Source organism: Calliphora vicina, chromosome 2 (assembly GCF_958450345.1).
Source record: "Calliphora vicina chromosome 2, idCalVici1.1, whole genome shotgun sequence".
Lineage (NCBI taxonomy): Eukaryota > Metazoa > Arthropoda > Insecta > Diptera > Calliphoridae > Calliphora > Calliphora vicina.
The window spans coordinates 75841526-75868475 of NC_088781.1; the positions used below are offsets into that span (position 1 = coordinate 75841526).

Here is a 26950-nt window from a genome sequence, read left to right on the forward strand (position 1 = left end):
TGTCTGTCTGTCTGTCTGTCTGTCTGTCTGTCTGTCTGTCTGTCTGTCTGTCTGTCTGTCTGTCTGTCTGTCTGTCTGTCTGTCTGTCTGTCTGTCTGTCTGTCTGTCTGTCTGTCTGTCTGTCCGTCTGTCTGTTGAAATCAATTTTCTGAAGGCCCCAGATATCTCCGGGATCCAAATCTTAAACAATTCTGTCAGACATACTTTCGAGAATTTTGCTATTTAAAATCAGCAAAAAAAAATCCGAGACAACCTCTGAAAATTTCATCGAAAAACAATGTATTGCATGCTTTGACAAAAAAGCAACAAAACGTATGTTTGGATGTGCAAGCTTTGCGTATTTTGTTTTTCTGTGTGTTTTGTTTCTTTTGGCGTTATTGTTGTTTTTTATACAACTAAACGTTTGTTTGGTTGTGTGTTGGTTTTTTTGACAAAAAAGCAACAAAACGTATGTTTGGATGTGCATGCTTTGCGTATTTAGTTTTTTTTTTTGTGTTTTGTTTCTTTTGGCGTTGTTGTTGTTTTTTATACAATTAAACGTATGTTTGGATGTGTGTTGGTTTCATTGCATTTCATTCTGTAGAAAATCTTGTGTATAACAATATTTTCTGTAGAAAATCTTGTGCATAACAATATTTTCTGTAGAAAATATTCTCTATAGAAAATCTTGTGTATAACAATAGTCCTCTACGATGGGTAGTCCTCTACGATGGGTAATCCGCTACGATGGGTAGTTCCTCTACGATGGGTAGTCATCTTGACGCGATGTAGAGGCTTAAATGCGATGATCTGTGTTGGTCATGCTGGAGCGGACAGTTTAACTTGAGTTGGCTGTCTCCGGTAGGGTCTCCCATTCCAGAAGGGCACGCGGTGAGCATGACACTAAGAACTACCCTCCCCCCTGTCTGATAGCGTCTGTTCTCCTTTGGGGCGGCTATCAGATGTTCAAACAAGCCATTTTCCCCTCACTGAGAGGGGTGCCTTTGTTGGTTATTGTCCGGCTGGTCCGAAAAGGTTCTTAAATTGTCCGTCCGAAATCTATCCCATATTGGGCGGCTGATGGTCTGCGTCTGTTATCCCCAATGGGTCGTCAGTTATTCAACACCTGGCAGCAGGTATAAAATGCACCTTTACTATGCTCGACAAAAACCAAACTCCATATGACGCCATGCTCGACAAAAACCAAACTCCATATGACGCCATGGCACCCCAAACCATAAATTTGCCTCCACCAAGTTTGACTGTAGGTATAATATTCTTTGGATCATGTGCAGTGCTTGGTTTTCTCTAAACTTTGGATCGGACATCACTTACGAAAATATTACACTTACTTTCGTCGGTAAATATAACAAATTTCCAAAAATCGATACCCTGAGCTTTAAACAAAGTTTACGATTCTTCGCTGAAATGAGTGGTTTTTTGAGTGCTGTTCTGCTATTAAATCCATTGTCATGTAAAATGTTTATAATTGTTCGTGCAGTAACAATGTTATTGGAACATTTTTTGATCTGTTCCGCCAATTTTCGGTCGATCATTTTCGGATCCTGGTTCACTACATTCAAAATACTGGCAACATCACGTCTCAAAAGCATATTAGGTCTGCCAAATCTTGGCTTATTTTCGGTTCTATTGGTGTTATTATAAATTTTTATGATCGTCTGTACAGTAGCCGACTTAATTTTGTTGTCTTAGCAATTTCTCCTTAAGATTTATTTTCCTTTCGGAGATTTACTACCATATTCCGAGCTGGAATATGAATCACTTTCAATTTGCCATTTTCAAGGATAAAAATTCTAAAAAATATTATCACTTTAATCCCCATTTTCTCAATCTCTAGTTATTTTTTATCGTGACAATAAACTGACAGTTCTCATACAAAAAAAATTTTAATTGGAGGTTTATCGTTACGAAAACGATAACCAGATATTGAGAAAATGGGGGTAACAATTGTAATGCTTGTAAATTTAAATAAATCGACAAAATTAACAGTTATATCCTTTTCCTTGTTTTTACTATAATATTTGAATATCTCTCTCCGTTTACAGTGGATAGACGTGTTTTACATCGCTCTCACAAATAAATAAATAAAATAATTGTGAAGATAAATACAAAAAATAAAATATATACAAAGATAAGTAACAGCGAATGGACGCTTATTAAATACTTATAAATATATTTAAATATTGATTTAAACAGCCAAAAAAAAATAAAAATACTGTTTGTTAATGCAAATATTAACAATCAGAAAAAAAACAAAGCAAAAGTAATAAAAAAAACAACAACATAAATAAAACCCTAAATAAAGAGTGTAGTGTTTGTGTTTTTGTGTATGAGTTTCTCTTACTCTCCAACAAGTGAAAGGAGGCTCAGCAGCAATGGAAATAATGCATACATTGTTGTGAGCTCTCCATACAACAATAATAATACATATGATCCAAAAGATCACAAAAATTATTTAAGTGTAAGAACAACAACAAACGAGAGATCTCCACTCTCTAGTGCGCCAAAACAAAACAATTGTGTAGAAGACAACATAAAAGAAATTATAGAAAAACAAACAACAACTCAAATGGTTGCTGAAAATAGTAATGCTACTGTGATCAATGTCACAAATAGTTGTAATGAAAATATTAACTCTACAAAAACCGGTGATGATAAGCAAAATGAATCGAGTTTTACATTAAAAAATACTGGTGCCATACCAAAAAATACTCGAAGTATAGTGAAAAATACGGGAAAAATCCTAACAGGAATGGACCGTTACATCACTATAACTAAACGCAAGTCCAGTCCTAGGACATCCAAACCCAAATCCAAAACAGGCGAAGAAAAATCCGGTAAGTCAAAATCGTTTTGCAATTCTTGACAATCAAGAAAGTAAAGAAAAACCCGCAAAGCCTGTAAAAGACTTAAGCCACCTCCCCTATATTTGCGCGAACCTACTACAAATGTTTTGGTGAACAAATTGTCCCAACTTGTAGGTAAGGAGAATTTCCACGTGGTCTCTCTACGTAAAGGAAATATTCAAGAGACAAAGGTACAAACTTTATTCGGAAAAAAAAGAAACTATTATACATATCAACTGAAAAGTGCAAAAGGTTTGACAGTAGTCATCAAAGGTATAGATAGTTCTGAGCCAACGGATGATATTAAAAAGGCGCTAGAGTCTGAAGGCTTTGAAGTGAAGTCCATTCACAACATAATAAATAAGAATAAAATTCCTCAACCAATTTTTAGAGTTGAAATCACTTTCAACTCTTCTCAATTAAAGAAAAAGGGTGACACTCATCCAATATACGGTTTAAGATATCTTCTTAATCGTAAAATAATTGTAGAAGAACCAATTAAGCGCAAAGGTCCACCTCAGTGCCTTAATTGCCAAGAGTTCGGTCACACCCGAACATTCTGCAAATTACCTTCTGTATGTGTAAGATGTGGAGATATTCATAAATGTCAAGAATGTCCCCACTCAAAAACAGATAATATAAGAAAATGTAGTAAATGTGGTCAAAATCACACCGCAAACTACCGTGGATGCCCAGTATTCCTAGGCATACAGGAATCAACGAAGGCAAGAAGACCTTTATATGCTCAATATACGGCTTCTAACTTTCCAAGCCTTCCTGATGCTTCTAGTGCTCAATATAGAAGTATCATAAAACATCGTATGCCCATACGACAAATGAGGGTTCAGTTACCCAAATGAAAACAAACACTGGTGATTCTAGTGCTCAATGTAGAGGCATCATAAATGATAATTATCAAAACAAATCGTATGCCAATACGACAAATGAGGGTTCAGTTACCCAAATGAAAAGAAGCAATGGAAATAATATCCCATTATTTTCATATGCACATGCATTAAAAGAGGGTGTACCAGTACCCGACACTAACTCTCAAAGCTCTATTGAGAATCTAATTCAAACCATGAACATTTTCATGGCGACCATCAAAATATGTTTCAACAATTGATGCAGAATCAAAGCATGCTCGTGCAGATCCTGCTAAATAAAAAATGAATTCTCTAAGAATTTGTTTTTGGAATGCTAACGGCCTTAGCCAACATAAGAATGAAGTACAACAATTTCTCCACCTTCAGGAAATTGATGTACTATTCGTTTCTGAAACACACTTTACCATAAAGAACTGTTTCAGAATTAACGGATATTATACATCCAAGTGGTAGAGCTTGTGGTGGAACAGCTATATTAGTGAGAAAGGATATTAGGCATTTCCCAATGCCAGAATATAAAACGGATCACATCCAGGCCACATCTATAAATATACCTGATGGTAGAGTTACAATATCTTCAATATATTGTCCTCCTAGGTATAATATTAATCGAGAGCAGTTTCTCGAATATTTTAGGACTCTAGGTCCAAGATTTATAGCAGCTGGTGATTACAATGCAAAACTTACATTTTGGGGCTCTCGCCTTATTACTCCTAGAGGGAGGCAACTGTTAGAAGCAATATCGTCTAACAGACTAGATGCCATATCTAGTGGCCAACCTACTTATTGGCCTACAGACCTCAATAAGATTCCCGATCTAATTGACTTCGCTGTAATCAAGAATATAAAACGAGAATTTATTTCAGCGATCCCTTCGCTGGACCTCTCGTCAGACCACTCGCCTACAGTTTTAACGTTATTAGCAGTTCCAAGTAAATTGGAAAACTCATACTCTTGTTTCCCTAACAAGAAAACGAACTGGTTAAAGTATAAAATGTATGTTAGCTCACACTTGCCACAAAACATATCATTGAAAAATGAGTATGGGATACAATCCGCTGTCGATATATTTACAGACATTTTAACAAACGCCGTTAAAGTGTCCACGCCCCAGTCACCCTGGGGAATTACAGACATTCAAAACGTCCTAAAAACATTGAGTCTCTTATTAAAGACAATAGAACACTCAGACGTCAATGGCAACAATCGCGATCTCCGAACGTAAAGGCTAAACTTAATCAGTGCCAAAGAAGTATAAAGTATAAAATGTATGTTAGCTCACACTTGCCACAAAACATATCATTGAAAAATGAGTATGGGATACAATCCGCTGTCGATATATTTACAGACATTTTAACAAACGCCGTTAAAGTGTCCACGCCCCAGTCACCCTGGGGAATTACAGACATTCAAAATGTCCTAAAAACATTGAGTCTCTTATCAAAGAAAATAGAACACTCAGACGTCAATGGCAACAATCGCGATCTCCGAACGTAAAGGCTAAACTTAATCAGTGCCAAAGAAGACTTCACGTCGCCTTGAAGATTAATAAAGAATATAACCTGAGAAATTATCTTAGAAACTTAGACCCTACTAAGAACACAGAATATAGTCTCTGGAAAGCTGTGAAAAATATGCAATGCTCTATTGTATATGAGTCGCCCATACGCCTTCAGAACGGAGAATGGGCAAAAAATACTTCAGAAAAAATCGAAGCATTTGCCAATCACTTGGAGAATGTATTTACCCCAAATGATACAAATTCATATATTAGAGATAATGTGGTGCCAGCCCCACTAAAATTCCGGTTCTCTGCCGTGAGGACGACGGTCAAAGGTCTTAAGGCTGGAATATCACCTGGTATAGATAAAATTACTACCACGATGATAAGTAATCTGCCCAACTCAGCACTGAGAATTATTTTGTTCATATTTAACTCAATACTACGTATTGGATATTTCCCATCCTCATGGAAAATATCTGATATAGTTATGATACCAAAACCGGGAAAAGATGTCACTCCAGTGACATCATACCGTCCCATTAACCTATTGTCAATATTCTTAAAACTTTTTGAAAAGTTGTTACTTGAGAGACTTATAGTGCACCTTGACGAAAATTGCATTATTCCTGACCATCAAATTGGTTTCAGAAGGAAACATAGTACTATCGAACAGGTACATCGGATAACTACACTTATTCGGAAAACCTTCGAGAGCAAGCAGTATTGTTCCGCATTATTTATTGACATATCTCAAGCCTTCGATAAAGTCTGGCACGATGGACTAATACACAAAATTACTAGATTACTACCTGCGAACGTACATAAACTGCTTAAAAATTACATACAAGAAAGATCTTTCCAAATCAGATCAAAGGATGTGATCTCAACAAGTCGAAAAATATCCGCTGGTGTACCACAGGGAAGTATTCTAGGGCCGTTCCTATATATATTATATACTGCAGATATGCCCACGAGCGCACTGACTCACACATCTACATATGCGGATGGTACCGCTTTTTTAAGTACACGTGAAAACCCCGTAATAGCTTCTGAACAACTCCAGTATCACATCGGCGATTTGGAAAAATGGCTGGACAAATGGAAAATTAAGGTCAATTCAACAAAATGTATTCACGTTACATTTACCTTAAGACGAGAAAGTTGCCCTTCCATACAGATAAATAATATCAAAATCCCAGAACAGAGCCATGTGCGATATCTCGGTATCCATCTTGATCGCCGTTTAACATGGTCCCACCATATTGAAGCCAATGTTACGCAAATAAAATTAAAGTCAGTCCAACTGTACTGGTTAATTGGCCCACGGTCTGCTCTAGACTTGGAATACAAAGTGCTTTTGTACAAAACAATTATAAAACCGATATGGCTATACGGCATTCAGCTATGGGGAACAGCCTCCTCATCTAACGTTGAAAAATTGCAAAGAAAGCAGTCAGCACTGTTAAGGACAACAACAGGTGCCCCATGGTACATTCGCAATAGTAATATCCCCATAATACGCGAGGAGATCAAACTCTCCAGTCTAAAAAACATTTCAAAACTAATGGATCATCCAAACCCCCTCGCCAGGGAGTTGCTGTCATTTGAGGGTCATAGACGACTGAGGCGATTGGAAACACTGAACGAGCACTCATGTTGGATATTGCAGCGGCAATAACAACTTTAGTTTTAGTTTAGGTAAAGATTTGAATACTTATTTGTAAATTTCTAATAAGAAAGATTCAATAAAGAAAAAAGATACTGAAAAAAAAACATATTAATTAGAAATACCTTAAACATTGCTATAATTTGATTTGATTTTTTTTAATTTTAGCCACTAATTATCTAAAGCTTCAAAATTGTACGGTGTATTTAGACTTTTTTCCTTGACTGTATGTAGTTTGACATTATGCCTGCACTTGAAGGCGAATTGGCAGTCAGGGAAAAATGTCAAAAACAGCTGACAAATAAATCAAAGCGAATTTTTATTAAACAAAAAATGTTTATAAATTTGAATCTGTAATTTAATTTGATGTTTTTAAAAATAAAACAAATTTCGAGTAGCATTATTATAGGTTTTAAAACATAAACGAATTTAACAGCAAAACAAAGTTTGTCATTTACAAAATGTAAACAAAGTTTGACATTTATTCTACACCACGGCGAAAAATGAACATAGTAGCAAAAAACGATCAGCTGTTCTGATAACACTAGCTGACCCGGTGCGCTTCGCCACCCCAATTAGAAGAATGAAATAGTACTATTAAGTCTCCCTTTGTGAATTTGATTGTAAATGTCTAATTTCATATTTCTGGGTCCATTATTATAGAAAATGCAAAAGAAAGTTACCACTAAAGACACCTTTTGTGAATTCAAATTCATTCAGAATCATGTGTGCCTAATTTTAAATTTTTAGGTTTATTATTATAAAATATGCAAAAAGTACCATTGCAATAAAGAAATTGTACCATTGATTATCACTTTTGAATTCGCATTCACTAAACCATAACCCGTCAAGTTTGAATTTTAAATTTGTATAGCCTTTCCTATATTATCAACAATTAATATTTAAAAATTATCACAAAACCCAAAAAAAACGAAACCGCGGATTTGAAATTCTTCGGTTTTTTGGAAACGCTAGGTCCATTATTATAGTAAAATCACAAAAGTACATATGAGAACAAAGAAAAAGTACCAAGAAGTATGGCCTTGAATTTTCACTCACTTGGGATCATAGACGCCTAATTTCATATTTCTATGTCCATTATTAAAGAAAATTCAAAAAGTACCATTAGAATATATAAAAAGTACCAAAAAGCCCCCACTTGTGGTTTCCCACTCAATCCCATATAAGCTTAATTTCATGGTTTTAGGTTAATTGGTGAATAAATTACAAAAAGTACCATTCGAATAAAGAAAAAGTACCAAAAAGTCTATCCCTAGAATTCTCACTCACTTAGGACCATATATGCTTAATATCATGTTTTTAAGTTCATTGTTATAGAAAATTCAAAAAAGTTCCATTAGAATAAAGAAAAAGTACCAAAAAGTCTCCACCTAGAATTCTCACTCACTTTAGAACATATACGATATATTTCATATTTTTATGTTCATTATTACAGAAAATTCAAAAAGTACCGCTACAATATATAAAAAGTACAAAAAATCAGGCACTTGTGGATTCCCACTCACTCCGATCCATATAAGCTTTACTTCATGTTTCTAGGTTCATTGGTGAAGAAATTACAAAAAGTACCATTCGAATAGATAAAAAGTACCAAAAAGTCTCCCCCTAGAATTCTCACTGACTTAGGACCGTGTATGCTTAATTTCATGTTTCTAAGTCCATTGTTATACAAAATTAAAAAAGTACCATTATAATAAAGAAAAATACCATGAAGTATCCGCTTGAATTTTCACTCACATAGGATCATGTTGTTTTAAGTTCATTTATTAGACTGAGAAAATATTAGTTTACAATGCAGGTTGTTAAAAGATAAACATAGTAGCATAAAAAGAGTATTAAGTAGAAGTACATAATATAGTACTTAAATACAAAGTGCAGGGGAAATATAGGGATGGGTACCATGTACCATTCAATTCTCAACACCCCCCCTGAATAGCATATTCCAATTTCCGAATTTCTCATGCACTCCTTACGTAAATAAAATCAAAAATTACATTTCAATAAATTCAAAAAAACAAGTTAACAATTAATACAATAAATAATAAATATGTACATTGATTTAGCCAAGACCAAACATTCGTCTAAAATATTCCATCTTCTGAGGAGTAACAGCCTTCGTAAAAACGTCTGCGACCATCTCGGTTGTAGGAAGATATTCCAAAACGACATCTTTATCATCAACTTTCTGTCGGATAAACTTCGCCTTTATATCGACATGTTTAGTTCTCGGCGAATAATTGTTGTTCAGAGCAACTTGTATAGCACGCTTGTTGTCACAAAACAAAGGCATACCTCCACCGTTACCCTTATGGTTGAGTTCAGCTTCCAGTTTTCTTAACCAAACTGTTTCCTGGATTGCAGCAGTCAATGACATAAACTCGGCTTCCATCGAAGATAACGCCACTGTCCTTTGCTTCCTAGTTGCCCATGATATGGCAGCGGACTGATACATAAAAACATACCCAGTTGTCGATTGACGATCGTCCACGTTTCCAGCCCAATCAGCATCACAATAGCCTTTGATTTCATCATCTGTCCGCCTCTTATAAATGATACCTTTGTTGATCGTGCCTCTTAGGTATCTCATTATCCTCTTCACAGCTTCCCAGTGAGGTTTACCAGGATTCGTACTAAATCGGATTAGCAAATTTACGGCATAACATATGTCAAACAACAAACATCCAATCGCCTGCATATACGGAATTTTCGACATATGCTGTTTGCCTTCATCATCATCTGGGGACATACTTTTTGACAATTTCTGATTGTAGTCCATGGGAGTCGTTGAGGCGTTGCAGTCATTAATTCCAAAACGCACCAATACATCTGTTATATACTGCGACTGATCAATTTTGATAAAATCCTTACCTCGAGTAATCTTCATACCAAGTACTGATGACACCTCTCCCATTTCCTTCATTTTAAATTCAATGGCAAGTTCCTTCTTCATAGATTCAATGGATTTCAAACAATTGGAAAATATCAAAACATCATCAACGTATATTGCCACGTACAACATTTGACCATCAGTTACTTTGTGGTATATGCACTGATCAACTTCGCCTAGTAATTTGAAGACATTCGGCCGAGTAATTTGAAGACATTGCCTCTTTTACGTTATCTGAATCATTAGCTAGAAATTGCATTGCACAAAAATTATGTGCACGTTGATTTCTGTTGGCAATGCGATCCGAACGACGAATACCTGTACTCTCTGGAATAGTTTGAGCTTCGTATGAGTTAGGCGACCATTCCACATCATCTTCCTCCACGGGTTGTGGTAAAGGGGATGACCATTCAACAGAATCATCATACACGCTGACATCTGCATCACCATATGCCTCCTCAATACTCTCAGGTGTCAATTCAACATCGTTCGTAACTTCCCCTGAATTATCACCACTCTCATCCTGCAATAACTCAGGATAATAAATAACCTTCGGCGTATGGACATAAGCATTGCTCTGCTCCAAAAACATCACGTCACGGCTGATTATTATTGAATTGTCCTCTGGATTAAATAATCGGCATGCCTTGCTTTGTGAACTGTATCCCATCATAATGCATTCAGTTCATTTTATATCCAACTTACGACGCTTCTCCTTTGGTATATGAACAAAAGCTGGACATCCGAAAACTCGTAAAAATTTCAAATTTGGTCGACGACCAGACCATATTTCTTCGGGACAGCGATTCTCGTTACGACAAGGAACTCTGTTGATCAAAAAGCATGCGGTGTTGGTGGCTTCAGCCCAGAACCGATGGTCTAAGCCACTATCAATCAGCATACAACGAAAACGTTCAATCAATGTACGATTTATCCTTACCGCCACACCATTTTGTTCCGGAGTATATGGACACGATTTCTGATGTACTATACCATCATCCTTTAAAAATTTCGAAAATTCGTTGCTTAGGTATTCACCTCCATTATCGGAACGTAAAATTTGTATCTTCTTGTCGCACTGGTTTTCAACAGATTTTTTAAAATCCACAAATGTATTGAAAACATCAGCCTTTCTCTTTATAGAGTATACAAATAATTTCCTCGAAAAGTCGTCTATAAACGTCACCAAAAATCGTGCGTCGGAAAAAGAATTTGTATTAAAAGGCCCAACAACATCAGAATGCACCAACTCTAATAATTCGGAGGCTCTTGTACCACTCTCTGCATTTGGTCTTCTAGTCAGCTTTCCCTTGATACAAATCACACACGGTTCAGTATTCTCCTTTTCAAAATTAACACCAAAATTAGCGCTTCTTACCTCACGTAAATTTTTATTGCAAATGTGACCCATTCTCCTGTGCCACAAAAATCAAAGTGTTTGCCAGCCATAAAAACATTTTTCCCCTTTACGTGTGCTTCACTATGCAAACGGTAAAGATCATTAAAAACTGTTGCAGAAGTAACAAGCTCATCATTCTCACCAAAAATGCTGCATGTTTCACCTTCAAAAATAACTTTTTTGCCGTCTTTCGTCATTTGTCTCACAGAGAGGAGATTTGCACACAAATTTGGTACATGTTCAACATTCTGTACTGTAACTGTTTTAATTCACGTTCCCACTAATAATAGTCATGTCGACGTCACCAGCGCAGTCTACATACAGTTCATCTTTATTTGCCACAACTACCGTTTTATCGTTTACGTTCTGCTTGTTGTACATATAAACACTGCTGTTCATCATGTGGTTGCTGGCTCCGCTGTCGACGTACCAATACATAGAATTTTCGCTGTTCTCTCTCTCATTGTTTGATTCATCTGAATTTGTAGAAACTTGCATGCTATTTCCCGTTACAATAAGCGTTACTTCTTTTTTCTCGTTTTTTCTGCATGATTTTTTATTAGTTGTTGGCTTACCGTTACAGTTGTTATTTTTGTTGGGACAATTTCTTTGAATATGACCAAATTCCTTACAATTGTAACACTGAATTGTTTGCTTCTTCTTCTTCACGTAGAACACAGATTCCTTTTCAGATTTTTGTGGGTCAAATTTGCAATCTTGTAACAGGAGATTCTTAACCATGTCAACTGTTAATTTCTCCTTGGAATTTTCCTCAGACATAACCAATGGTTTAAAGTCATCCGTCAACCCTGCTAACATCAACGATGCTGTTAATTCGTCATCGATATTCAGACCAGCATTCTTTACCTTTAATGCTATTATTATCATTTCATAGACATACTCCTGAATAGACCATACTGTTGAAGTTTAATGTTGACCAAATGCCTCAGCAACTCCACCTTTCTTGTGAGGCCTGTATCCTCATAAGCATTCATCAAGGCGTCCCATGCGTTCTTCGCAGTTTCAGCCGTTGCAATATTATCGTAATTGCTGGGATCTACCATCAGCGTAATTTCCGCCAGTGCGCGTTCATTTAAAATGGCGTTGCCATCATTAACTATGCCGGCTTCCACAACCTTCCAGCATCCCTTGATGACCAGGCACGATTTTGCTTGCCTCTTCCATACGTCGAAATTCTCGCGCCCTCTTAAGCGCCCCAACGAAAATCCTGCCGGAAGATTTGACATTTCGAATTAAGTTGTTCGCTTTTATTTTTTCCGAAAAAAAACGTTTTAAAAAACACAATTCAAAAAAAAATTGTCTATTACTCGCGCGTCAACATAACCTGTTGTTTTAAGTTCATTTATTATGCATGGAACACATTGAAGACAGCAGGCTACCAACTGCAATCTGTCAAATTAGAATACACACGTTTATATGAAGACGATTCTTTTGACGACAGCACAGCTACACGACCACACGATTGCTTTTGCCGCTGTAGCCGAATTAGGCTAATTTCTATTTTTGTCAACTACAAAACAGAAATAGTGTTGCTAATATAATAAAAAAATGTAAATCAAATTAGTGCTTAAAAAAAAATATTTTTTTACTTAATTAAGAGAAGTTTCTGATAACAATGTTGAAATAAATTAATAACAGGTACAAAATTAATTATAACCATATATATATTTTTACTCAAAATAATTGTTTCAATCTTAATTACATTGGAATTTTGTACGGTTATTTTTTATTAAAGTGGCACCACTGAATTATAAATCAGCTGTTTACTTTGTAGCTGTCGTCTTTAAAATAATTCAGTAGCTGCCACACGACTACAACTGTAACCAGCAGAATTTGTGTTCGTGTAGCCTGTTGCCTTGAATGTGTTTAATGCATTAGACTGAGAAAATATTAGTTTACAATGCAGGTTGTTAAAAGATAAACATAGTAGCATAAAAATGTTTATGCTACTGTAGAAGTACATAATATAGTACTTAAATACAAAGTGCAGGAGAAATATAGGGATGGGTACCATGTACCATTCAATTCTCAACAGACCATATACGCTTAATTACATATTTCTAGGTCCATTATTATAGAAAATTCAAAAAGTACCATTATAATATAGAAAAAGTAGCAAAAAGCAGCCACGTGTGGATTCCCACCAACTCGGGCCCATGTAAGCTTTATTTCATGTTTCTAGGTTCATTGGTGAAGAAATTACAAAAAGTACCATTCGATTAAAGAAAAAGTACCAAAAAGTCTACCCCTAAAATTCACACTCACTTAGGACCATATATGCTTAATTTCATGTTTCTAAGTCCATTGTCATATAAAATTCAAAAAGTACCATTAGATGAATAAAAAAGTGCCTATAGTTCAGTTCTCACATTTTGGTACCTAAATATTGTACCCTATGCCTAACACAAACTTCACTCAGATACAAATCAGCTTACTTTAATGTCGATAAGTGAAATAATTTAAAATATTAAAAAAGTACCATTAGGAGAAAAGTACCAATTTGCCTTTTCTTCCTCGAACACCCCTCAAGTTCGAACTTCAAAAATATTCCATTTTGCCAAAATTGTTTATGCTACAGACATGTCTCAAAATATTAAAATCTGAGTTAATGTGCCCAAGAAAAAATATGTTTTAAAAAAAGTACCAAACTGTTTACCCGGATTTGGCCCAATATACACCTTGGCACTCGAGTTCCAAATAACACCCTGTTAGTTAATTTTTGTATGAATCTAGGAACCAATGTTAAAAAAATTATCAAAATTGGCTTAATAATTTCAAATAAAATGTATTTTCCCGATTTTATCCCCATTTTAGTACCTTTTTTATCCCCATTGCTTTGGTAAAATTTTATTCAAATAAATTTCTGTATCGTGGTGGGAGATCATAATTAAATATTCGTATGTCTATGTCAGATTATAGAAAAACATATTTTATGAAAAAGTACCAAAAATAAACACAGTTTTTATCCCTTAAGGGTTCGAACTTCCAAAAAGTACCAAACTTATATTTTTTATTTTTTGATAGTTAAAGAATACGATTTAAAATTTGTTTCTATGTTTATTGGTTTAAAAGATACATAGGGTGCAAAAAAAGTACCAAAATACAGTTTTTACCCGTTTTCTCCCCTAAATGTTTCGAATTTTGAAAAAGTACGAAACACCTGTCAACAGCTTTCTACATCTTTAAAAAATGTTCCTATCTCATTTCGTTCCACCTAACATCTTTCGATTATTTTAGTGTCACCACTAATAAAATGGCATTTATATTAAGAAAAAAATGTAAACAAATATTTGTATAAAAATGAGGGGACATTTTATTTGCTTGAAATGTGCTTGTGAAATTATTCTCTTATTTAATATGATAGTATAAAAAAGAAAACCAGTCTCAATTCATTTTGTTTTCATAAAAACAATATGATTTTTAATATTTTTGCAATTTTACTGATGGTAGATGTTAGATGTTGCAAGTGTGAACAAATCTTTCAAGTTTTCAACATCTTCCATACGTTTCTCCTAAATGTACGTAAGTGTAAAAACCCTATTGCGTACATTTAGGAGAAACGTATGGAAGATGTTGAAAACATGAAAGATTTGTTCACACTTGCAACATCTACCATCAGTAAAATTGCAAAAATATTAAAAATCATATTGTTTTTATGAAAACAAAATGAATTGAGACTGGTTTTCTTTTTTATACTATCATATTAAATAAGAGAATAATTTCACAAGCACATTTCAAGCAAATAAAATGTCCCCTCATTTTTATACAAATATTTGTTTACATTTTTTTCCTATTAGGAAACCTACCCTACTTTGTTGCAATAAAACACATAACGGTTAAAGTATTTTAAATATTATAACTATATTTAGAATATTTTAGTTAATATTACTCTATGTATTATTTGCGCGATAGCATTATGGATATTGATGGACGAGAATTTTCTAATACTTGCCTTGCTTCATTTATACTTATATTTGTGAAGTCGACACCATCCACTTCAAGTAGTTTGTCAAATGGGTGTATTAATTGTGCTGCATTTGAATTTGAAACCGTTGAGACAACGAATATTCCTTCCTTATTAGGCAAAATATCAATCGCAAAGTCTTGACCATTTTCGCAACCAATATTGACCTGTATCACTCTTGGATTTCTATGGACGCCAAAAAGCCACTTAGTTCTCGATTTACATTTTTTATTTTTTGTAAGGCAATTAGAAGTTTGCGCCGTGTCTGGCGTATCTAAAAATTCATTTCTTCCATTTGCAATAAATGTCATAGAACTATCGGCTCCTTCTCCCTCCTTCTGTTCAAATTTTTGAATTGTTAAATTATTTTGATGATCAAATTTTAGTTCAGACTTGGAATCTGTATTGTTTCGTAGGCATTGTTGGTTATTGTCAGTATTTTGGTGGTAATTATGATGCTGCTCTTGTCGTTTTCGTAAAAATTCATATTTTGTTAAATCTTCAACACTCTTTTTTGTGAAGCATCGTGCAACGTGATAAGGAGGAGGTATTGGACTGTTGTCTAGACTAACAAATTGTTGATGATGATTAGCTGCGAATTCTTGTCGTATTTGTAAATGCTGTTCCATTTCTACACTATGGTTTTGTATTTGTGGTGAATAAGTCTGTAAGTTTCCGTCGATATCTTTACTTCTGATTTTTAAATTATATGATTCATTGTTAGTTTCATAAAGCGGCTGTTCTACAGAATTATTATAAGTCCATCTTTCATGATCATTCTTAAAGTTATTACTCTTAGATTGTAGCAAAGATGTCGAGGCATGTTCATAACTATTTTCTTCATAAAAACTTTCCTCGCTTTCATTATTGCAACTATTAAAATTTCTTTCTTGATTAACCTGTACATATTTTGACATCAAACGTAATTCCTTGGGGTATGGTGTTGGTGACCGCATTAGAAAGTCTTTAGAATTAATCAGGGGTACTAAGTTTGTATTTTCAGATGTTATTTCACAAGGACTTTTTGTTAATTGAGGTCCGGAGATATTAGTATATGATACGATATCTTTATTGGAATTGCTACGCATTTTCGGTGTCGATCTTGTCAAAGACATCAGTGTTATTTGTGGATCTGTTTGTAATACTGTAGTTTCTTCAGCAAACCATATTCGACGTTTGGAAGTAGTACATTCAGCTGCTTTGTCTAATAGTTGTACCATTTGAATGTCGTTCTTGGCATCTTTATCAATATTATTTTGATGGGATAGTTTTTGCCTAATACCCAACTGAGGTAGCATATAACAGGTCAATTGGGTTTTTTTTGAAATGTCTGTATACTGCAGTGGCATCAGAGGTTGAGATTGGTTACAGCTAATCCATAAAGATGTCAAATTTACTAAACTTAAAAGCGTAATAGGCAAAGTATCAATATTATTTTGAACAATATTCAAAACTTTGAGATTTGTTAAATGCCCTATATTGTCGGGCAAGGCAGCTATATTATTTCGGCTAATACTAAGAACACTTAGTACGGAACAAGAGCATATTTCGTCAGGTAGTTTCTGCAAATTATTATCATCAGCAAATAAATACCGCAACTTTCTTAACATTCCTATTGTATTTGGCAAGCGAACCAGTTTATTATGGCTCAAAACTAATTCTTCCAAATTTTCCAAATTTGATATGCTTCCTGGCAGTTCAGTTAATTCATTCGATTCACATTTTAACGTTACCAATGACTTTAGCATACCAACACTGTTGGGAAGTGTTGTTAAATTATTAATTGATACTGAGAATACTTCCAAATTACGCCAATTATCAATTTCATTTGGCAAGTAGCTTAAGCAGTTTCCATTTCCATCAAAATGAACTAACTCCCTTAATTTGCCAATCTGTAGAGGCAAATTTTGAATTTGATTGAAATCAAACCAAAATTCACGCAATTGCTTTAATTCGCCTATCACTTCTGGCATTTTCGTAAACTCATTACATCCAATATCAAGACGTTGTAAGTTAGTTAACCGCTGCATCGATTTCGGCAGTGATATTAAATTGTTTGAACGCAGTTCTACTATTCGCAAATTTACCAAACGTCCAAAATTAGCTGGCAAAAACTCTAAATATGTTTCATTTAAAATAATCTCTTGCAATGAAATCAGACATGTTATAGCATCGGGCAGTTTTTGCAACATATTGCAACTGAGATCCAAGTGTGTTAAATTCTTACAGGATTTTATGTTGTCGGGAACATTCGAAATAAAATTTCTACTTAAGTTTAGCTGCTGTAACTGACGTAATGATCCGATGGCTTCTGGGATACTTTCTAAGCTATTGTTATTGGCTAATATAATCTTAAGTCCTTGACAATAAAATAGTTGCGGCGGAAAATAGTTGATCCGTGTTGACATCACATTCAATTCTTCCAAAGTTCTTTCATATTGCCACACTTGAGGAAATCCCTCCGACAATATATTATTACTGTAGTCTAATTTATTAATGTTGTCTTCCAATCGAAATTGAAAACAAGGGAACAATTTTGATAATGACATTGTCTTGGTATCATTACTAGCAAAAGTTATTGTTTTTTAAAGGCACATATTATGTATTTGTTATATTCTAATTTGCAGTCGTTCTAACAAATCTCTTCAATGTAAACAAATTCACTTGCAAAAACTTATACATTATAAAATATCTTTTAACAAGTGCAAGGCGAATTTATACAAGGTGGTGTCAGTTCTACAAAAACACCGATTGGTCTTAACAAATGTCAAAAAACCAAAATGAAAAATTAAACAAATAAGTATTTAAACTTAATAAAGTGTAGATACTTGAATTGTGAGGGCTTTACTTATTTATGTAAACAATAAATATTTTGTTAATAAGCTTATAGTGCATTTACACCGAAGCGAAATCTAGTACATATGAGATTTCGAGCCAAATCTAGTTATTTTGACGAGATTTCCCATACAAAATGAAATCTACTTCATAACTAGATTTTGGGGAAATCTCCTCAAATCTACTCAGTGCCAAGTGATGCAACTGTGAATTTCTTCATAACGGACTAAAAAATACAGCACTGTACAAGTAAAATGTGACAGATACAAATAAAAAAAATAATATAAAAAGTGAGGAACAATTTTAGCGTTTGATAAATATTTTCAATGGATGCAAATATGAATAAAAGTTAAATTTATAAATTATAATACTAAAAATTTACTTATTTACTGCGAGTTTTGTTAGTCAGCTGTTTTTGTTATTAAATGAAATCTTGCTAAATGTCAGAAAACAGCGGTGTAAAGGGTATTGATTTTGAACAAGATTTCAATTAAAATCCACTAGATTTCGCCTCGGTGTAAATGCACTATTAGAATATGTAGATCAAGGTGCATTTAATAAGGTGCCATCGGCAGCACAGCTGATTATAGAAATAGCTCGCACAAATGTCAAACTACATATATAAAAAATATTCGCCCGTACGTCCGTATGTCAAACTCTATATATAAAAAATAAGTGAATTCGCCTGTATTTATTTCAATTCGTCAATCGTCATTTTAAATATCTACATCAAGGTGCATTTAATAAGGTGCCATCGGCAGCACAGCTGATTATAGAAATAGCACGCACAAATGTCAAACTACATATATAAAAAATATTCGCCCGTACGTCCGTATGTCAAAATCTATATATAAAAAATAAGTGAATTCGCCTGTATTTATTTCAATTCGCCACTGCTGTCACCTTGATAAATACGCCTTGCTCCACCTTGTATAAATTCGCCTTGAACAAGTGTTTATTGCAGGCAGCGCTGCCAACTTTGACGATTTATCGTCATTTTGACGATTTTTTAAGTCAAATTTATTAAAATGACGATTGACGATTTTTCATTTTTCCCGCGAACAAAAATGACGATTTTTTAAAAGAAAAACCTGGTAACCTTTTTTCCTAAAATTAAAATATTGTAAGTCCCCTTTTGCAATGTACAAATTGAAAGGCAGACAGCGTCCAATTTTATATTGAATTGGTTTCACAAATTTTAAAACGTTTTGATTTTGGCGATAAACTTTTAGAAGGATTAAACTACATTCAACAAAAAAATATTAAATTTTCCAATTGGCCAAACTTATTCCAAATTTATTAAATGGAAAAGAACTTGATAATGAAGTTCGAGAATTACGTAATATGAAATTCACCGAACTCCAAACATTGGAAAAATATTTCTATTTTAAAGAGAGTCAATAATGCAATGGCCTTCCGACATACCACATTCGTCGGCCAACGTTGAAAGAATTTTTAATATTGTAAATTTAAATAGAACAAAAATCAGAAATGCTTTGGATTCTTCAACATTATAAGGAATTTTGTTTTCAAAAGATTATCTTAAGTTAAATAATTCTCAGTGTTTTAATATAGAAATTAAAAATGACTTATTAAAAAAATGTCAAACAGAAATGTACCAGAGTAAAGTCACATAATACCAAAATTAATTATTTTTTTTTATTAAATAATAACTTTATTTACATGTAAATAAAATAAAAATATTTAAATAGTTAATAAAAAAATGTTTTTGGTATTTTTAATGTATTTTTGTCTTGACGATATTTTTCTTTTTAATGCTAGGTATACACGTTACGATAAGTCGTATAAGTATGAAATTAGTAACGTGTATCATGTTGTCGTACTAACGAAGTATGAAAATCAAAAATTTTTGATTTTTGTGATATTTTTATTACTTGTCATTTTTTTCAAAGGAAATAGTACGATTTATAGTAACGTCTATCACAAAATCGTACTTCAACTCATACTACGATTAGTACGAAAAATAGTATCGTGTATACCCAGCATAACTTGACGATTTTGACGATTTTTTTTTTAAAAATTGACGATTTCTCCAAAAAAAAGTTGGCAGCACTGATTGCAGGGATTGTCATTTCATAGCACAATTGTGCAGACGAACAACACCAAGGCGTATTTAACGTCCAAAATTAGCTGGCAAAAACTCTAAATATGTTTCATTTAAAATAATCTCTTGCAATGAAATCAGACATGTTATAGCATCGGGCAGTTTTTGCAACATATTGCAACTGAGATCCAAGTGTGTTAAATTCTTACAGGATTTTATGTTGTCGGGAACATTCGAAATAAAATTTCTACTTAAGTTTAGCTGCTGTAACTGACGTAATGATCCGATGGCTTCTGGGATACTTTCTAAGCTATTGTTATTGGCTAATATAATCTTAAGTCCTTGACAATAAAATAGTTGCGGCGGAAAATAGTTGATCCGTGTTGACATCACATTCAATTCTTCCAAAGTTCTTTCATATTGCCACACTTGAGGAAATCCCTCCGACAATATATTATTACTGTAGTCTAATTTATTAATGTTGTCTTCCAATCGAAATTGAAAACAAGGGAACAATTTTGATAATGACATTGTCTTGGTATCATTACTAGCAAAAGTTATTGTTTTTTAAAGGCACATATTATGTATTTGTTATATTCTAATTTGCAGTCGTTCTAACAAATCTCTTCAATGTAAACAAATTCACTTGCAAAAACTTATACATTATAAAATATCTTTTAACAAGTGCAAGGCGAATTTATACAAGGTGGTGTCAGTTCTACAAAAACACCGATTGGTCTTAACAAATGTCAAAAAACCAAAATGAAAAATTAAACAAATAAGTATTTAAACTTAATAAAGTGTAGATACTTGAATTGTGAGGGCTTTACTTATTTATGTAAACAATAAATATTTTGTTAATAAGCTTATAGTGCATTTACACCGAAGCGAAATCTAGTACATATGAGATTTCGAGCCAAATCTAGTTATTTTGACGAGATTTCCCATACAAAATGAAATCTACTTCATAACTAGATTTTGGGGAAATCTCCTCAAATCTACTCAGTGCCAAGTGATGCAACTGTGAATTTCTTCATAACGGACTAAAAAATACAGCACTGTACAAGTAAAATGTGACAGATACAAATAAAAAAAATAATATAAAAAGTGAGGAACAATTTTAGCGTTTGATAAATATTTTCAATGGATGCAAATATGAATAAAAGTTAAATTTATAAATTATAATACTAAAAATTTACTTATTTACTGCGAGTTTTGTTAGTCAGCTGTTTTTGTTATTAAATGAAATCTTGCTAAATGTCAGAAAACAGCGGTGTAAAGGGTATTGATTTTGAACAAGATTTCAATTAAAATCCACTAGATTTCGCCTCGGTGTAAATGCACTATTAGAATATGTAGATCAAGGTGCATTTAATAAGGTGCCATCGGCAGCACAGCTGATTATAGAAATAGCTCGCACAAATGTCAAACTACATATATAAAAAATATTCGCCCGTACGTCCGTATGTCAAACTCTATATATAAAAAATAAGTGAATTCGCCTGTATTTATTTCAATTCGTCAATCGTCATTTTAAATATCTACATCAAGGTGCATTTAATAAGGTGCCATCGGCAGCACAGCTGATTATAGAAATAGCACGCACAAATGTCAAACTACATATATAAAAAATATTCGCCCGTACGTCCGTATGTCAAAATCTATATATAAAAAATAAGTGAATTCGCCTGTATTTATTTCAATTCGCCACTGCTGTCACCTTGATAAATACGCCTTGCTCCACCTTGTATAAATTCGCCTTGAACAAGTGTTTATTGCAGGCAGCGCTGCCAACTTTGACGATTTATCGTCATTTTGACGATTTTTTAAGTCAAATTTATTAAAATGACGATTGACGATTTTTCATTTTTCCCGCGAACAAAAATGACGATTTTTTAAAAGAAAAACCTGGTAACCTTTTTTCCTAAAATTAAAATATTGTAAGTCCCCTTTTGCAATGTACAAATTGAAAGGCAGACAGCGTCCAATTTTATATTGAATTGGTTTCACAAATTTTAAAACGTTTTGATTTTGGCGATAAACTTTTAGAAGGATTAAACTACATTCAACAAAAAAATATTAAATTTTCCAATTGGCCAAACTTATTCCAAATTTATTAAATGGAAAAGAACTTGATAATGAAGTTCGAGAATTACGTAATATGAAATTCACCGAACTCCAAACATTGGAAAAATATTTCTATTTTAAAGAGAGTCAATAATGCAATGGCCTTCCGACATACCACATTCGTCGGCCAACGTTGAAAGAATTTTTAATATTGTAAATTTAAATAGAACAAAAATCAGAAATGCTTTGGATTCTTCAACATTATAAGGAATTTTGTTTTCAAAAGATTATCTTAAGTTAAATAATTCTCAGTGTTTTAATATAGCAATTAAAAATGACTTATTAAAAAAATGTCAAACAGAAATGTACCAGAGTAAAGTCACATAATACCAAAATTAATTATTTTTTTTTATTAAATAATAACTTTATTTACATGTAAATAAAATAAAAATATTTAAATAGTTAATAAAAAAATGTTTTTGGTATTTTTAATGTATTTTTGTCTTGACGATATTTTTCTTTTTAATGCTAGGTATACACGTTACGATAAGTCGTATAAGTATGAAATTAGTAACGTGTATCATGTTGTCGTACTAACGAAGTATGAAAATCAAAAATTTTTGATTTTTGTGATATTTTTATTACTTGTCATTTTTTTCAAAGGAAATAGTACGATTTATAGTAACGTCTATCACAAAATCGTACTTCAACTCATACTACGATTAGTACGAAAAATAGTATCGTGTATACCCAGCATAACTTGACGATTTTGACGATTTTTTTTTTAAAAATTGACGATTTCTCCAAAAAAAAGTTGGCAGCACTGATTGCAGGGATTGTCATTTCATAGCACAATTGTGCAGACGAACAACACCAAGGCGTATTTAACGTCCAAAATTAGCTGGCAAAAACTCTAAATATGTTTCATTTAAAATAATCTCTTGCAATGAAATCAGACATGTTATAGCATCGGGCAGTTTTTGCAACATATTGCAACTGAGATCCAAGTGTGTTAAATTCTTACAGGATTTTATGTTGTCGGGAACATTCGAAATAAAATTTCTACTTAAGTTTAGCTGCTGTAACTGACGTAATGATCCGATGGCTTCTGGGATACTTTCTAAGCTATTGTTATTGGCTAATATAATCTTAAGTCCTTGACAATAAAATAGTTGCGGCGGAAAATAGTTGATCCGTGTTGACATCACATTCAATTCTTCCAAAGTTCTTTCATATTGCCACACTTGAGGAAATCCCTCCGACAATATATTATTACTGTAGTCTAATTTATTAATGTTGTCTTCCAATCGAAATTGAAAACAAGGGAACAATTTTGATAATGACATTGTCTTGGTATCATTACTAGCAAAAGTTATTGTTTTTTAAAGGCACATATTATGTATTTGTTATATTCTAATTTGCAGTCGTTCTAACAAATCTCTTCAATGTAAACAAATTCACTTGCAAAAACTTATACATTATAAAATATCTTTTAACAAGTGCAAGGCGAATTTATACAAGGTGGTGTCAGTTCTACAAAAACACCGATTGGTCTTAACAAATGTCAAAAAACCAAAATGAAAAATTAAACAAATAAGTATTTAAACTTAATAAAGTGTAGATACTTGAATTGTGAGGGCTTTACTTATTTATGTAAACAATAAATATTTTGTTAATAAGCTTATAGTGCATTTACACCGAAGCGAAATCTAGTACATATGAGATTTCGAGCCAAATCTAGTTATTTTGACGAGATTTCCCATACAAAATGAAATCTACTTCATAACTAGATTTTGGGGAAATCTCCTCAAATCTACTCAGTGCCAAGTGATGCAACTGTGAATTTCTTCATAACGGACTAAAAAATACAGCACTGTACAAGTAAAATGTGACAGATACAAATAAAAAAAATAATATAAAAAGTGAGGAACAATTTTAGCGTTTGATAAATATTTTCAATGGATGCAAATATGAATAAAAGTTAAATTTATAAATTATAATACTAAAAATTTACTTATTTACTGCGAGTTTTGTTAGTCAGCTGTTTTTGTTATTAAATGAAATCTTGCTAAATGTCAGAAAACAGCGGTGTAAAGGGTATTGATTTTGAACAAGATTTCAATTAAAATCCACTAGATTTCGCCTCGGTGTAAATGCACTATTAGAATATGTAGATCAAGGTGCATTTAATAAGGTGCCATCGGCAGCACAGCTGATTATAGAAATAGCTCGCACAAATGTCAAACTACATATATAAAAAATATTCGCCCGTACGTCCGTATGTCAAACTCTATATATAAAAAATAAGTGAATTCGCCTGTATTTATTTCAATTCGTCAATCGTCATTTTAAATATCTACATCAAGGTGCATTTAATAAGGTGCCATCGGCAGCACAGCTGATTATAGAAATAGCACGCACAAATGTCAAACTACATATATAAAAAATATTCGCCCGTACGTCCGTATGTCAAAATCTATATATAAAAAATAAGTGAATTCGCCTGTATTTATTTCAATTCGCCACTGCTGTCACCTTGATAAATACGCCTTGCTCCACCTTGTATAAATTCGCCTTGAACAAGTGTTTATTGCAGGCAGCGCTGCCAACTTTGACGATTTATCGTCATTTTGACGATTTTTTAAGTCAAATTTATTAAAATGACGATTGACGATTTTTCATTTTTCCCGCGAACAAAAATGACGATTTTTTAAAAGAAAAACCTGGTAACCTTTTTTCCTAAAATTAAAATATTGTAAGTCCCCTTTTGCAATGTACAAATTGAAAGGCAGACAGCGTCCAATTTTATATTGAATTGGTTTCACAAATTTTAAAACGTTTTGATTTTGGCGATAAACTTTTAGAAGGATTAAACTACATTCAACAAAAAAATATTAAATTTTCCAATTGGCCAAACTTATTCCAAATTTATTAAATGGAAAAGAACTTGATAATGAAGTTCGAGAATTACGTAATATGAAATTCACCGAACTCCAAACATTGGAAAAATATTTCTATTTTAAAGAGAGTCAATAATGCAATGGCCTTCCGACATACCACATTCGTCGGCCAACGTTGAAAGAATTTTTAATATTGTAAATTTAAATAGAACAAAAATCAGAAATGCTTTGGATTCTTCAACATTATAAGGAATTTTGTTTTCAAAAGATTATCTTAAGTTAAATAATTCTCAGTGTTTTAATATAGCAATTAAAAATGACTTATTAAAAAAATGTCAAACAGAAATGTACCAGAGTAAAGTCACATAATACCAAAATTAATTATTTTTTTTTATTAAATAATAACTTTATTTACATGTAAATAAAATAAAAATATTTAAATAGTTAATAAAAAAATGTTTTTGGTATTTTTAATGTATTTTTGTCTTGACGATATTTTTCTTTTTAATGCTAGGTATACACGTTACGATAAGTCGTATAAGTATGAAATTAGTAACGTGTATCATGTTGTCGTACTAACGAAGTATGAAAATCAAAAATTTTTGATTTTTGTGATATTTTTATTACTTGTCATTTTTTTCAAAGGAAATAGTACGATTTATAGTAACGTCTATCACAAAATCGTACTTCAACTCATACTACGATTAGTACGAAAAATAGTATCGTGTATACCCAGCATAACTTGACGATTTTGACGATTTTTTTTTTAAAAATTGACGATTTCTCCAAAAAAAAGTTGGCAGCACTGATTGCAGGGATTGTCATTTCATAGCACAATTGTGCAGACGAACAACACCAAGGCGTATTTAACAAGGTGACAGCAGTGGCGAATTGAAATAAATACAGGCGAATTCACTTATTTTTTATATATACAGTTTGACATACGGACGTACGGGCGAATATTTTTTATATATGTAGTTTGACATTTGTGCGTGCTATTTCTATAATCAGCTGTGCTGCCGATGGCACCTTATTAAATGCACCTTGAACAACACACTCAAGGCGAATTTATAGAAGGTGACGACAGAACTACAACAAATACAACATATACAAAAACAACAGGTACTTTGTTTTTGTAAAAAGATAAGTGAACTGTCAAAGTTGCCTGTGGTTGTTTTTGCTTTTGGGTTTGTTGTATTTTTCGCCACAACAAACACAAGTGAATTGACAGTTCACTTGTCTAAACAACTGAATAAAAAAAATAATCAGCTGTTCTTCTGTCGTCACCTTCTATAGATTCGCCTTGAACACACTAGTGAATGGTAAATCGATTACGATTATGGTCGAAATTCGATTTTCAGGGTTTAAAAACGATTATTCCGTGATCGATTATATACTCCTATTTTTATGCTGAAATCGATTTTTGATAACGATTAATCGAAATAGAAATAAAATTCCGGAATTTTTAGTATTGTCTACGTTTTTGCTTTCATTAAAATTTGCAATATATTCATCTTCAGCTGACATCGGAAAATATTCATGGAGCACCTCATTTTTTAATGCGACAAATTTGTTCCATAAAATTGTTGTCAAATGTTTGCCGTTACGGTTTAAATGAGCATCTCCACATACGTAATTATAGCGTATATGGGTCATTTACTGTAGTTCCCAAAAATGCAGGTCGATTATTGGGTTCAATTAATCGACTGTAAAAATCGAAATGAAAATAGTTGATCGAAAAGTCGAAAATCGATTAGCTTTTCATACCATTCACTACAACACACATATTCTTATTCTCTTTAAAAGAGCATAACAAATGCCTCATTTTTTCAGAAATTCATTAAGCATTGTTGTTTGTTGGTTTTTGGACGAAGCATAGCAAACACAC

The 26950-nt window shown here is 33.1% G+C and overlaps 2 protein-coding genes across 2 annotated transcripts; both read right to left on the reverse strand.

Annotated features, from left to right (window-relative positions):
* Nucleotides 1-15067: 15067 nt before the first annotated feature.
* Nucleotides 15068-17864, reverse strand: LOC135950970 (protein lap1-like). Its single transcript, XM_065500507.1, has one exon. The coding sequence runs from the start codon at nt 17742-17744 to the stop codon at nt 15129-15131; it is 2616 nt and encodes an 871-aa protein (XP_065356579.1). The 5' UTR covers nt 17745-17864; the 3' UTR covers nt 15068-15128.
* A 1815-nt stretch (nt 17865-19679) lies between these two features.
* Nucleotides 19680-23640, reverse strand: LOC135950569 (protein lap1-like). Its single transcript, XM_065500105.1, has 2 exons — nt 23052-23640; nt 19680-20661 (listed from the first exon to the last, which is right to left on the reverse strand). Exons 1-2 carry the CDS (start codon nt 23506-23508, stop codon nt 20165-20167), a joined length of 954 nt encoding a protein of 317 aa, XP_065356177.1. The 5' UTR covers nt 23509-23640; the 3' UTR covers nt 19680-20164.
* Between the last annotated feature and the right edge of the window lie 3310 nt (nt 23641-26950).

Coding starts and splice junctions, on each gene's coding strand:
- LOC135950970 (XM_065500507.1), bottom strand. CDS start 17,744: ATGTCATTATCAAAATTGTTCCCTTGTTTTCAATTTCGATTGGAAGAC.
- LOC135950569 (XM_065500105.1), bottom strand. CDS start 23,508: ATGTCATTATCAAAATTGTTCCCTTGTTTTCAATTTCGATTGGAAGAC. Junction 20,662..23,051: donor TTTGCCAGCTAATTTTGGAC/GTTAAATACGCC, acceptor TGTGCCTTTAAA/AAACAATAACTTTTGCTAGT.